The sequence below is a fragment of the Micropterus salmoides genome, unplaced genomic scaffold (assembly GCF_014851395.1).
Source record: "Micropterus salmoides isolate LMB-PRFRI ecotype aquatic unplaced genomic scaffold, ASM1485139v1 Ms_hic_scaffold_14, whole genome shotgun sequence".
In the NCBI taxonomy this organism is placed as follows: Eukaryota; Metazoa; Chordata; class Actinopteri; order Centrarchiformes; family Centrarchidae; genus Micropterus; species Micropterus salmoides.
The window spans coordinates 12,970,353-12,984,586 of NW_024040485.1; the positions used below are offsets into that span (position 1 = coordinate 12,970,353).

The window sequence follows — 14,234 nt, forward strand, 5'->3', positions numbered from 1 at the left end:
TCTGTATATATGTTTGATTAAATACAAGAGAAATATAGTATGAAAATGTCATTAACACAGTTTATTGATCAGCCACTTCTTCAGTTGTGGAAATGTCTTCAGTTTTGGGCCATGGTCTGAAGGGAAATAACACCGGATTAAGCCTCTACACTTCATACATAGCAGATATTCACTATGTCGTCATGTAAAGTGATATTGCGTATTGCTATTTATGTGGCTTCCCTCACCGCACTGATCCAGGGGATGAAACTGGCCACCCGGGTAAAGACTGTGGGCTTCCGAGGGGTATTACAGCCCCGTCCGTCAACAAAACTTGTCACTCCTTGTACATACCACTTACCATCGCTGCCCTTACAGTTCAGAGGGCCTCCAGAGTCGCCCTGAAAGACAATGGAAGATATTAGAGCAATTCAGAACAGTGTTTGTTTCACACAAAGAATGTCGTCGTTTGGGTTGTTCCTCACATGGCATGCTGACTTGCTCTCTCCTCCTGCACAGACCATTGTTGTCTTTGCTGAGCTACCCCACCAGTCACTTTGACCACAGACACTGTGATCCACCACAGGCAGTAGGGCCTGCTGTAGTGTAGTTGCCAAAGGACCACTAGCTAAAGAGAAAATCACAAAAGAGCAACTGGTCACTTAAATAATATTTGATACATTTCTGCAGATGTCAGAGCAATGACATATTTTGATTTGCACAAAGGTGCACTACACCCCTCATGAGCTGAGTGTTAGCAGACTGGGTGGCAGGTCTTACAGTAGAGACGACCCCAGCCTGTGACATGGCAGGGCTGGTTGTGGGCAAGAGAAACCCCATTCTGTGGCAGGCAAGCCAGCTGAACTTTGTCATTGATAACAGCACTTTTCTCCAGCTTAAGTAGGGCAATGTCATTCCTACATAACAGGATGAACACACAAAATGTCCACATGTCAATAATTATATAGTTTAAATTGCTTAGAGAGTACTGGTAGATACAGATGGTGTATTCATTTACATTTACAAAACTTCTATTTACTCAGCTGCTGTTCAACAGAAATTCTCAGGCTTGGCACCTTTTTCAAAGACATATTTACTGTGTTTCTTAATCTACCACAGAGCTGGAGTGGTTATGTTGATGACAACCTACCCACAAGACACACAGTTATTGTTCCATTTGGGATGGATGAACATTTTTGCCACCATAATGGACTGTTCAGGTCCCTCCTCCTTGTTCATGTCATGCTCAGCAAGAACCACCCTGTACGTGTGAAATCTGAATAGGAAAATAAAAAACTATATGTCTTGTTAACACATTTTAAAGGTTAATATCTTTAATAACTTTACATAAGGAAGCGACTAGGTCAAAAAACCTAGAAATGTAATGTGACTGATGCTAGAAACACCACTTTGTTATTTATTTTTTCATTCTTGAACCCAACATGCCATTTATTTTAGTTTTATAACAACTGTTTATCCACAAATAAACTTTTCCTCACGTGATGCAGTGTGCAGCAGTCAAGACCCAGTTGGGAGCGATAAGTGTTCCTCCACAAGTGGGAAAGAACGACTCTCAAGAAACCTGCCATGGCCAGCTGTATGGAAGGGCTTCTTCCCCGTTCACCACACGGGTGGTGTTGGGCTGGTAGATGGGTACACCACACCCAGACACTTTATTACAGTGAGAGACAGAACCAAGAGAATGTATGTGACTTTCTCCCAAGTCAAATAAAAGATTGCTTCAAATTGACTTAAAAAAAGTAAAGTAATGTTTCATGTGAACTCACCGGTTGTAACAGCCAGGAGGAGGACAAGCACCAGTTCCATCTCTTCATCCAGAAGAACTGGCTCATCGCACAGTGTTATTCATGGGAAGCACTCCAACCAACACCAGTCACAGCCTGGGAGATTTCCTTACATTTTCCAGGTGGCTGCTGTGTATCAACATTGCGATTGCAGGGCAATACACACTGTCACATTTTATCCACACCAATTGTGGGTAAAAGACTGTGGCAATCCTACAGTTGTTGAGGCTCTACCAAAGATTATTTTTCTAAACAGGACTTAAAATAACTATGCTTCTACATTTTAAGACTTTTTTCCAGGTTTTTAGAAGGGGAACTGCACAATTTCTTATAACAGCACTAATTAAGACAGAATCTTTTAAATAAACATGCAATTTAAGGGGGGTTTGTAAATGATGATTAAGGCAGTTTGGTTTTTCTGATGGGCCATTTATTTCTGGATCCCATAGCAAAACACATGTCCTCATGGGTAAATTAATGAAAGGGGAAAGGAAAGTATCCCATAAACTATTTTTGGCAATAAGGGTGTTTTAATGGGTTTAGTTTTTGCCTTTTAAAAACGTGTATACTGAAAATATATTAATATGTGTTAAAAAAAAACCAACTCAAATTGATAATCAAGATTTTCATAACTAAAGGAACATGTTCGTAAATGCCTCTGAAATGTAGATGTTTTAAGGGGTTTGCCCCTGAGAACTTAATGAATATATTAATAAAAGTTAACAAAAGAAAACCCGGCAAATTCATTATTGAGGGATATGACAAATGTTCTCAATTCATGTGTCAATTAAGGGGAGTATGGTACCCCTTAAAAGCTACGTAATTTGTTAACAGTTTTTGAAATTAAGGTGTTTTATGAGGTTATGTTTTTGTCTTTTATGAACCGCTTGAATAACCATCCATCCATCGTCAACCGCTTATTCTGCGAACAGCGTCGCAGGGGCTGAAGCCAATCCCAGTTTACATCGGGCGAAAGGCGGGTACACCCTGGACAGGTCGCCAGTCCGGCGCAGCACTTGAATAACTTCATTAAAAAAAAATTGATAATCGAGAGATTTGTCAAACATTTCAAAATTATAAGCCCCATAAAAATCTACTTTGCATGTTAATTAAGAGCTTTTGAAATGAATGTATTTTTAAGGGGTTTAGTTTTTGTCTTTTAGGAAAAAAATACAGCTTACTAAAACCATATATTTACAATTAAGGAACTTGACAAATATTCCATATTGTTGTGTAAATTAAGGGGAAATGAATAGCAGAATTAAATATTAATTTATGTTATTTTAAGGCATTAGTTTCAATAGTGCTTACTGAGTACCATAGACTATAAAAAAAAAGATTGATTTATTTAAGAATAATTTACACTTATGCCAACAGTGTCGCTGTGAGCACACGACTTCAGCGCACTGCCAGAAGAAGAAATTGTAGTTTAAAGATGGCGCTACCCGGTGTTTTACTCGTGCGGCTCAGAGCCCTATGCAATATTGCCAAATGTGTACATACAGGAGGCAAAACAGCGTCCAACTGGGGAAGAGAAATGCGGTGGTATCGGACAAAAGCAAGAAGCTTTCAGGAACACGATACATCATATTCCCAGGTTAAACGAGGTGAGTGAAAATGGCCGTTAGCAAAACTTAGCTAACAGGTGACGGCTCGCAGCAGCGCTAAAACTCAAGGGCATCCATCGTGTTAATACAGTCTGTGGTTAAAACATGCCATTCATGCTTGTACCTCTGGGTCTTAATGCCTAAGGTAAGAGTGGAAATAAAATATCGTTGGCCTTGCTGTGTGCCTGGCCTCTGTTGTTACTGTTTAGGTAACGTGAGCCCAAACCTCTTGAAGGAGTTTCCAGATCCTAAAGGTCTCTTGAATAACACCATCTCCCGTTCACTGGGAGTGAACGACCTGTCCCAGTTCATCCAGTACAGCTGCACGGAACATGAGGGTGTCAAGGTCAGAACAAATTTCACAATGATATAGGGTTTTCTGGACACGCCATGTCATTGAGAGCAGAACTAAGTTTTGTTAACTTTATTTCTGTAGAAAGCCACTGTCACACTACTGTGGCCCTGCAAGATTGAAGAGGAGGGTCATGCCTCCAAGAAGATCGATGCAGAGCGATTTGCTGCAGCTGCTGCTTGTCTCAAGCTCCGAGTAAGCTGCAGTGACGTCAGACTGGAAAGCAGACACTCATTTTTGTCTTACCCGTATGTAGGGATATTTGCTCCTTATCACTCCCCTTCCCCTCTTTCTTTGTGTACAGGAAATGGGTGTCATTGGTCCAAATAATCAGCTTCCCAGGAGGAAAGCCGGCAGGGGGAGAGGGGGGCTTCATTCGGCTCTTTATGAAAACGAGTTCGACTCTCAGACAGAAAATGTCCACGTGTCTACAGCGAAAGCAGATGAACAAAAAAAATGGCTGTTTCCCGAAGAAGACACCTCCAACATGTCTGAGGCTCTCTCCCTGTTTCCTCAACCTAAATCTCTCCTCACCAGGGTCATCCAGGTGGCCACATCTTCCAACAGAGTCAGGGTTGGTAGCTCTCATCCTTTGCCCAGGGAAGGCTAAGCACTCTTAACTCATCATGTTTTCTAAACCTGTGACTCGCTTATCATTACAGGAGCTGATGCAGTACAGGACAACAGGAGGGAAGCTGAAGAAGTGTGAGCTGACCCTGCACTGGCCAGAGGAGATGACATTCTCGGCCACAGCGAGCAACCGAGTGACGGCAGAGAAGAGAGCTGCGGCTCTTGCCTGCGTCAAACTGAAAGTGAGGATATCTTGTGGAAAACCACTATACCTATTTTAACCTGCATGTTAGAGCTATGTTGAAATGTATATCATGTCACACGTGGTCTAGGAGATGGAAATGCTGGATAAAGACAATAACCCGCTGACTCACGCAAAGTACCATCGGGAGAAGGTGAGGGAGGCTGGAGAGCGAGAGAGACGCCCCCTGACTCTGGCAATCCCAGAGTACCTGCAGGAACACATGAGAGATTACCTTTCACAGGTCAGTCTTCACCTCATGTCAGAGAGATGGATTGAAATAAAAGTTTAATCTGTGTACTTTTTGTCTGGGCTCGGTTTGTGGCACCAATATAATGCTACAGCATACAACTTGTTCATCTTTATTGCCAAAAATAAATGGGTTTCCAGCTTGACTGGCCTACACAGGCCCCTGAACTCCACCCCATGTAAACACCTTTGGGAAGAATTGGAACACTGATTGCAAGCCCGGCCTTTAGCGGGCATTTGCCATGGCTTTTTTAATATCAAAGCTAACATCTTATCTTTATAAGTACCCAGTGGCAACAGAAGTACAGAAGCTTTGGGAGGAGGAAGAGACGAGAGGACAGCAGACCGTAAACCAGGAGGATGAGGAGGACTTGGTGACAGACGCCATCACGGGCAGGCCATACAGGCCTCTGTCTGAACAGGAGGCCCGGCAGCTCAACGCTCACCTGCAGGATGAATGGGAGAGGGCAAACCCTGGGATGAGTGTGGAGCTCCCAGTCGATGGCCACCGTCAGCGTGTGGTCTCGTCAGTGCAGTCCTCCAGGGTGGTTGTGATCGCTGGTGAAACGGGATGCGGAAAAACGACACGGCTCCCACGCTTCCTGCTGGAGGAGTGTGTAAGGGGGGGCAAGGGGGCCGAGTGCAACGTCCTGGTGACCCAGCCTCGACGGATCAGCGCTGTGTCCGTGGCCCATCGTGTTGCTCATGAGATGGGCCCAGCTCTAAAACACTTTGTGGGATATCAGGTAGATGCAGGTTTATTGTTTGTATGTATGTATGTATGTATGTTGTATTTATTTTTTGTCAATAACTGTTTTTTTATTGCAACAATTGGTGACAGCCTCTAGAGGGAGCCCTTTTATTCTGATCTGAGAAGTAGTGGCATGCAAATAGAGATGGCAGAACCTTTTTTTTTTTTTATAAACAGGCCAAATATAATATATAATTTGCTGTACTGTATGCTATTTGGTTCAAACTACCAATAGTGTTTTATTTGATTTAAAAGATGAATTTAAATTAATAAACCAGATTATTTGATTAAAGTTTAAGAAGAGAGATTGTGACTGCTTATCATATAAAAATTCTACTAGTAGATGTGTTCGGTCTTTTTATTATGCGGTTGTTACGGTTATTCACATTAGTAGATAAATCTATGAATATTTTTGGAGGTTTTGTACAAGAAGTAAGTCATTCTTTTCTTTGCACAGGTGAGACTTGAGAGCCGACCACCAGAGCAGAGTGGAGGAGCCTTGCTCTTCCTCACAGTCGGCGTCCTGCTCAGAAAGCTGCAGTCGAACCCGTCCCTGAGGGGAATCAGCCATGTGGTGGTGGATGAGGTTCATGAGAGGGACATTAACACGGACCTGCTGCTGGCTCTGCTGCGCTCCACCTTAAACGAAAACCCTGACCTAAGAGTGGTGCTTATGAGCGCTACCGGGGACAATCGGAGGCTGGCCCAGTACTTTGGAGGATGCCCAATTGTTAAAGTACCTGGGTTCATGCACCCAGTGAAGGACCGATACCTGGAGGATGTGCTGAGAGAGATGGGACGCCCACCGTCAGTCCAGAGAGAGGAGACGGACAAGAAGGTGAAACTCGAGTCTGCCAGATTTGTCAGTTTTTTTTTTTTCATGTTTCATTACTTTCACGTTCATCCCACTTCAGTATGTAGTGTGCATAGGTTTCTACAATTTGTATTTTATCTTGTTTAAAGGGAAGAAGACATGAGGTTACCCCAGATCTTGATTTAGTAGCCGACGTAATTGAGCACATTGACAAACGTGGTGAGCCAGGTAACTAACAAACTACCTTTTCATTTCTTTTTTTTTTTTTTTTTTTAATTATGCTTTTATTTCATTGTTTAAGACGATGGGCCTGAATCATATTTGTTTAATAATCTTTCCCCTCATGCTTCAGGTGCAGTTTTGTGTTTCCTCCCTGGATGGCAGGACATCCGGGCTGTTCAAGAGAAACTAGAGGCGAGGCCCCACTTTTCCTCAGGCTCACAGATGATCTTGCCATGTAAGAGAGTACAGAGAAATTAACAAAGACTGGTTGTTTGTCCTATAAGTATAGAGATAGGATTTCTCTCTACAGTTGCATTTATGATTTCTTTCCCTCTCTTTTAGTGCACTCGAGTTTATCAGTAGCAGACCAGCAGGCAGTGTTTCAGCGCCCCCAAGGGGGGCAGAGGAAGATCGTCCTCACTACTAACATTGCTGAGACCTCAATCACCATTGATGACATTGTCCATGTGGTGGATGCAGGAACTCACAAAGAACAGAATTATGACCCCCTGACTAAGGTTAGTGTCAAAGTATCCGTTTCATTGTAAACCATTTCAGATCTGCTAAAACTATGCTTGTGGTTTGTTGTATTTTCTGATGGGGAAATGAGAGCAAATCAGTAACAATCTAATCTGTTTCCTTTTGGTGTTCCAGGTCTCCTGTCTGGACACAGTCTGGATATCTCATTCTAATGTGACTCAAAGAAAGGGGAGAGCAGGGCGATGTCAGCCCGGACAGTCCTACCACCTGTTCCCACGAAAGCAGCTGGAATCCATGACTCCCTTCCCGATCCCGGAGATCCTGCGCACCCCACTTGAAAGTTTAGTAGTGCAAGCCAAAATCCACAGTCCTGACTGCAAGGTATTTAAAGAACAATGGCATCATTTATGTATTTATTTTTATTGGGGGGGAGGGTTTCCCTGCTGTTATTGAATGCCATATTTTTATTTTGTGTGTATGTGTGAAGGCTGTAGATTTCTTATCCCAAGTGTTGGACAGTCCAGAGCAAGAAGCTGTAAGAGATGCTGTCCGAAATCTACAAGACATTGGTGAGTGACTCACAACTAATGTAATGGATTGGCTAGTGAGGGTCACACCATCGTGTCTAAATTGAATCAATCGTTAAACATTTAAAGTTGATGTCTAAGCCGTCAATGTTTCCTTCTGTAGGAGTTTTGGACAAAACAGAAACCCTGACACCTTTAGGAGAGCGCATTGCCTGTATATCATGTGACCCTCGTCTGGGCAAAGTGCTCGTCCTGAGTACCATGTTCAGATGTGTTCTGCCCATGTTGTCTGTAGCTGCTTGTCTGACCAGAGACCCTTTTCACAACAGCCTGCAGAACAGAACACTAGTCAACAAGGTGAGCCGTTTCAACACCCACCTGTTGATCCATGTAGTTTTAAAATAACGCAGCATAAAGTGTAACCATGTACTTATTAGTAAGCATTCAGTCATCTGTGTTCTGTATGTCCAGGTGAAAGATGCTCTGAGTGGCTCCAGCTACAGCGACTATTTGGTGTTTATCAGAGCTGTGTTGGGCTGGAGGAGAGTTCAGCAGGAGGGGACAGAGAGGACAGAGATGAATATCTGAACAAACACACTCTGTCCAGGACAGGCCTTCGATTCATCAGTGGTTAGTTCTGAAACATACACACTAAATCACACTCATCACACATTTGTTTTTATTTTGTCTTCTTTTTACTACTTTTCATAAAACAATTTGTGTTCTTAATGTGCCATCATGTTGCAGGTCTCATGTCTCAGTTCAGCGAGAACCTGCACGAAGCCAAGCTGGTGTCTCGTGCCAGTGAGTGCCAGCATCACGCTTCTCTGTACAACGAGCACAGCAACCAGGATGAGCTGCTTAAAGCTGTACTGCTGGCTGGACTCTATCCCAACCTCATTCAGGTACATGGCAACAAAGGAGTCCATTAAAATATTACTTGAGGTTTATATATGGGCTCTTGTGATATTTAGGCTGCAGTCAAACTAAAAAAAACTACTACTCCTAACCATTTTTCCACAATGGAAAATGTCATGAGGTCAACGAAAGAAGGAGAATGTATAAGGACTCAGGAAAAGGCAACTGCACTTACTCTACTCTATGTAATTATGCAACGGTGGATGTTTTGAAGTGGCCTACCATGGTGAAACTACAATGTTCTGATGATGGACTACAAAAAGCACATCTTTGATGCTTTGCCCTGTGCGTGGAGTAATTTTTCCACCGTGTCTTTGGATGGTCTGCATGAAACGAAACGGTGAATAATTTTTCATTACCAAGGTTGCAAAAAGACATACAGTCCCCTCCAAAAGAACGGTAAAGCAAATTCTTTTTTGTTGTTCACTGAAGACATTGGGGTTTAAGATCAAAAGATGACTATGAGACAAGAGTTGAGAATTTCAGCTATCATTTCCTGGTATTCACATCTAGATGTGTTAAACATCTCAGGACATACCACCCACCCATTTTTTTCAAGTGAGCAAAACTATTGGAACGTGCAGTGTTTCCCACAGAATGACACTGTAACTGTGGTGGGGGCGGGGTTGCGTGAAGTCTATATTGACTACCAGCTATATACAGTGTGCTAGTGTCAAACCCAAGTGTTTCTAACATTAAATTAGCTCTCCTTATTAGCTAGGCTCCTTACATGCTTGCTAATAACTTTTTAAGCTGGGTCTCCGACATTGACAGTGTGCAGCTGTGTTAATGAGAGAGAGAGAGAGGGACGAGTGAGACGATTGAGAGGATGTGCTACGGCGCTCTGCAATCAAATACAATTTTAAATAGGCCTAGTAAAAAAGGACAAAATAGGTCAGCGTTGATATTGTGGCGGGCCGGGGGGGGAAACACTGATGTGACTGACAGATGTTTCTTCAGAAAGCAGGTTCAATAACTGGGTTGACGAACTTTTGAGCTGTCAAACTCAGAGTTTCCGGTTTCAGAACAGGTGTTTAAAATTAGTTCAGTCAACTGAGTATGTTGAACCAATCATCAATGGAGCTCCGATGGTACGATTCACCATGGCAACGGGTAAATAAAGGCAGAGCCTCCATTTTAATCGGGCGGAGCTAGAAATAAGAATGTCAACGCGGACCATGATTGGCTCTAAAACGCAGGAGTGGAGGAAGGATCGATACGTTAACAATATTACATTTTATACAGCGTTGCTCATTCCTCATTTACCAGACTGGAATTGCCTTAGTTCCTATGAACAATATGATAAAATAGTCACAACATATTTACTCATCACAAGAGATAATGTTTTTCAAATTGTGAATGGAGGTGAAGATGTATCAGAATAAGTTAGTTATCAAAAGGAGATCACCGAGAACAGCCTACAGGTCTATAAAGTTACGATTTGTAAGTGTTTTACACAAGAAAATAACTTTTACATAAAGTAAACCCTTTATTAAAGGGGCAGTCAATTTGTCAAAGTTCATGACATCTTACTGGCACACAAAGCGTCAGAGACGCAGATTTTGGTTTTTTTGCCAAGAAGGTCGCAGTTAGCCAAGCACTAAGTGCACCACTGCAAACAAGGTTTTTATAAGATAAATATGCTTACCCGTCATCAAAGGGATAGGTAATGTTAATCCTTCTCATCGTAAGAATCAAAACAGTCAGGTTCAGAAACTCAAAGCTCATCCTCGTCGCTGAAATTTGCAAAGAAGTACAGAGATGAGCCACAAAAGTTATAGAACATAATCTAATGGACTGAGACAAAGATTAACCTCTACCAAAGTGCTGGAAAGGCCAAAGTGTGGAGAAAGAAGGAACTGCTTATGATCTGAAGCATACAAGCTCATCTGTGAAGCATGGTGAAGGTAATGTCAAGGCTTGGGCATGCATGGTTGCTTCTGGAACAGGCTCATTAATATTTATTGACGTAACTGATGATGGTAGCAGCAGAATGAATTCAGAAGTGTACAGAAACATTTTGTCTGCCAATTTACGGCGAAATACATTGAAACTAATTGGGTGGAAGCTTATCAAGCAGCAGGACAATGACCCAAAGCACACTGCCAACAAAACAAAGGACTTCATCAGGGGGGAAAAGTGGAAGGTTTTAGACTGCCCAAGTCAATCACCTGACCTTAACCCAATAGAAACACCCCAAAACAAACAAGAACTGAAAGCCGCTGCAGTAAAAGCCTGAAATAGCCTTACAAATGAAGAATGCAACAGTTTGATGTTGCAGGCTTGAGGCAGTTATTGCAAGCAAGGGTTATGCCACCAAATATTAAATGTTATTAACTTTAAGATTATTTGTTCCATTACTTTTGTTGTGGTCTAATACAAACTAACCCTAACCCCCCCCCCCCCCCCCCCCACCCCGCCCCAGTAATCAACATGAATTCCAGTTATTTATGTAAATAATACATTACATTTACTGAAGAGGTTATCTAGCATGATCCTTGACTTTTTGTTGACTGTAGACTGAGCATATAATGTTGACGCTGCAACATTGTCCTCAATTTGATCATTTTACAAGAGTAATAACATTCATAGCTCACATATGGACTTAAATTTTTGTTATTAGCAAGTTATGGCATAAAAGAGGAGGCTTAATAGCAGGTGATCGACGTCCTTTATCCATCATGGTGTAAAATGTTGCTGCCTCGAGGAATTTTGGGATGGCATTATCTCCTTTCCTTTAAAGGAGTGTACACTATGCTAAAAGAGGTAACAAAGGAAGCACTGAAGCACCTTTTCTTAACATTTAGAGACTTCGACCAGATCTTACCATGGCTGCCTCTTAAATAAATAACTTCAATTAGGACCTTTCGACCGCTGTGGTAGTGGAGTCTTTAATTGTCTGTTTGCAAATACCATTTTGTTATAATTGTCATTTTAGAGGTGAACATTTAGACATACTTTTTTTTTTTTTTTTTTTTTCTTCTTCCTCAGGTGAAGAAAGGTGTTGTGACCAAAGGAGGACGCTTTCGCCCCAACAGTATGACTTTCCGCACATTTAGTGGGCCAGTACTGCTTCACCGCTCCTCAGTGAACAGGTTTGAACATGCTGGAAAATTCAACCACAGCATACATTTACTTTAATATGAAGTATGTAAACTTATTGTCTTCCTTTTCGTGTTGCAGAGGAAAAGAGCTGCCTAGTCGCTGGTTGACCTTCTTCAGCGCTGTTAAGTCCAGCGGGAATGTTTTTATCAGAGACTCCTCTGCGGTCCATCCACTCGCCTTGCTGCTGCTGACAGACTGTGATATCACAGAAAGGGGTAGGACATGTACTACCAAAAAAGTAACTACAATATATTCACCCTGTTAGATTTGCAACTTGCAGTAAATCATCTTTTCATAAGTAAATCTCTGTCCTGTCTCTCATCCCCCAGTGAACGGAGACAGAGTGGAAGTGACGCTTCCCGGACGCTCTCTGGTGCGCTGCGAGTTGCCCGTCGAGACCTGGGAGCTGCTGTGGGAGCTACGCACTTCAATTCAGACCATGATGTACCGCAACCTCAATAATCCAAGCAATGCAGTCACCAACTCTTCTCAAGATGGAAAGCTCATCTCCTTACTCGTACAGTTGCTCAACAATACAGACTCTAACCCTTTTGTTCAGAACCATAACAGTGACGGTGAGGTGGACTGATGACATTGAGCACTTTTTACATGTTTGTTCTGCTGGCTGGTGCAGAGAAACCAAAAAGGATGGTGGGATTTCATTTGTATGAGTTTATTTTTTTTAAATATGAATCGGTACTTAATGTGCTAAAATGTTCAGGACTCTTGAAGAGCACAAATCCACAGTGGACTGCTGTCTGCTACTGTTACCTTTGGGGTAAATGATAAACCTCCATGTGGTGTGAGGAAATCCATTCATCTGGATTTTGGACTGTGGTTTATTTATGGTTATTTGCTTTCTGAAAATCAGAAGTTTAAAATTTACTCTTAACGAGTAAAAACAAAGGATCATTGGCCAAAGGTCATTTAAAAAAAGACTGCCTGCAGTATGTAATATCAAATTTATCACAATAAATATTCACATGCCAACATGAGGAAAATGATTGGATCCTTTTTATTGTTTGTAATGACCTGCAGATCAGTGGAAGTGAGAGAAGAAAATAGTTCAACTTTTTCAAGCGCCTTTTGTTTAAGAAAAATCCTTCATAAACTGTGTGTGAAAGCAGGCCAGGCGTCTCAGTATTTCTTCCATAGTTTCCTCAGGGGTCTCAATGCAAAATCTGCAGGGGGGAGGAAAAAAGGGGTTAAATATCTGGGGTGTAAAATGTATCCATTTACTGTGTATAGTTACATTTAATGTTCCATGAAATATGCAACTAACTCTAAAATAGACCTTGCAAGGCAAGTTTATTTGTATAGCACTTCAACAACAAGGTGATTCAAAGTGCTTTACATAAACATAAAAGCAACAGGGAAATATAAAAAAGTTTAAAAGCAAAATAGGGAAACTGAAAAAATACACATTTAAAAAAAAAAGTGTAAGTTATCAATCTACTAGTTAAAGGCAGTGGTAAAAATCTAAAATATTTAATTAAAAGCAATGGTAAAAAGAAAAGTCTTCAGTCTTAATTTAAAAGAACTGACCGTTTCAGCAGACCTGCAGTTATCTGGGAGTTTGTTCCAGATATACGGAGCATAAAAACTGAACGCTGCTTCTCCTTGTTTAGTTTTGACTCTGGGGACAGAAAGCAAACCTGCCCCAGACGACCTGAGAGGTCTGGATGGTTCTTAACGAAGCAGAAGATAAATGTATTTTGGCCCTAAACCATTTAGTGCTTTATAAACAGCAGGATTTTGAGCTCAATTCTTTGACATACAGGAAGTCAGTGTAAAGACCTCAGAACTGGAGTGATGTGATCCACCTTTTTGGTCTTAGTGAGGACTCGAGCAGCAGCGTTCTGAATCAGCTGCAGCTGTCTGATGGATTTCTTAGAGAGCCCTGTAAGGACACTGTTACAGTAGTCGAGTCAACTGAAGATAAATGCATAGATAAGTTTTTCCAGGTCTTGCTGAGACAAGACCAAAGTCCTTTAATCCTTGATATATTCTTCAGGTGATAGTAGGCTGACTTTGTAATTGTCTTAATGTGGCTCCTCAGATTCAGGTCTGAGTCCATGACTACACCAAGCTTTCTGGCTTGATTTGTGGTTCTTAACATTACAGAGTGAAGTCAAGCGCTGACTTTCAATCGTTCCTCCCTGGCTCCAAAAACAATAACGTCAGTTTTATCTTTGTTCGATTGAAGAAAATTTTGGCACATCCAGCCGTTGACCTGCTCAATACAGTTACTCAGCACCTGTATGGGATCATAGTCCCCTGGTGAAATGGTTATGTAAATCTGTGTGTCATCTGCATAATTATGGTAACATATTTTGTTGTTTTTCATAATCTGAGCCAGTGGAAGCATGTAAATGTTAAACAAAAGAGGCCCCAGAATGGTGCCTTGGGAAACTCCACATATCATTTTTGTCAGCTCAGATGTGTGATTACCTATAGACACAAAGTAGTCCCTGTCCTTTAAGTTGGATTCAAACCATTTTAGTACTGTGCCAGAAAGTCCAACCCAGTTTTCAAGTCTGTCTAGTATATGTTGTGGTCGACCGTGTTGAAGCAGCACTGGATCCAGTAATACTAAGACTGAAATTCTGCCACT

At 41.8% G+C, this 14,234-nt stretch overlaps 1 protein-coding gene and 1 pseudogene across 1 annotated transcript; one reads left to right on the top strand and one right to left on the bottom strand.

Annotated features, from left to right (window-relative positions):
* Positions 1-46: 46 nt before the first annotated feature.
* Positions 47-2,533, bottom strand: LOC119901955 (annotated as a pseudogene).
* A 671-nt stretch (positions 2,534-3,204) lies between these two features.
* LOC119901956 (ATP-dependent RNA helicase DHX30-like) lies at positions 3,205-12,610 on the top strand. Its single transcript, XM_038717754.1, is given in 20 exon segments — positions 3,205-3,391; positions 3,601-3,737; positions 3,828-3,938; positions 4,048-4,317; positions 4,406-4,555; positions 4,646-4,798; positions 5,088-5,549; positions 6,012-6,392; positions 6,518-6,596; positions 6,721-6,825; positions 6,933-7,108; positions 7,245-7,451; positions 7,558-7,639; positions 7,761-7,954; positions 8,069-8,153; positions 8,156-8,227; positions 8,345-8,502; positions 11,507-11,610; positions 11,699-11,835; positions 11,950-12,610. Coding segments are annotated over 20 exon segments (3,495 nt in total). The 5' UTR covers positions 3,205-3,219; the 3' UTR covers positions 12,210-12,610.
* Positions 12,611-14,234: the final 1,624 nt, after the last annotated feature.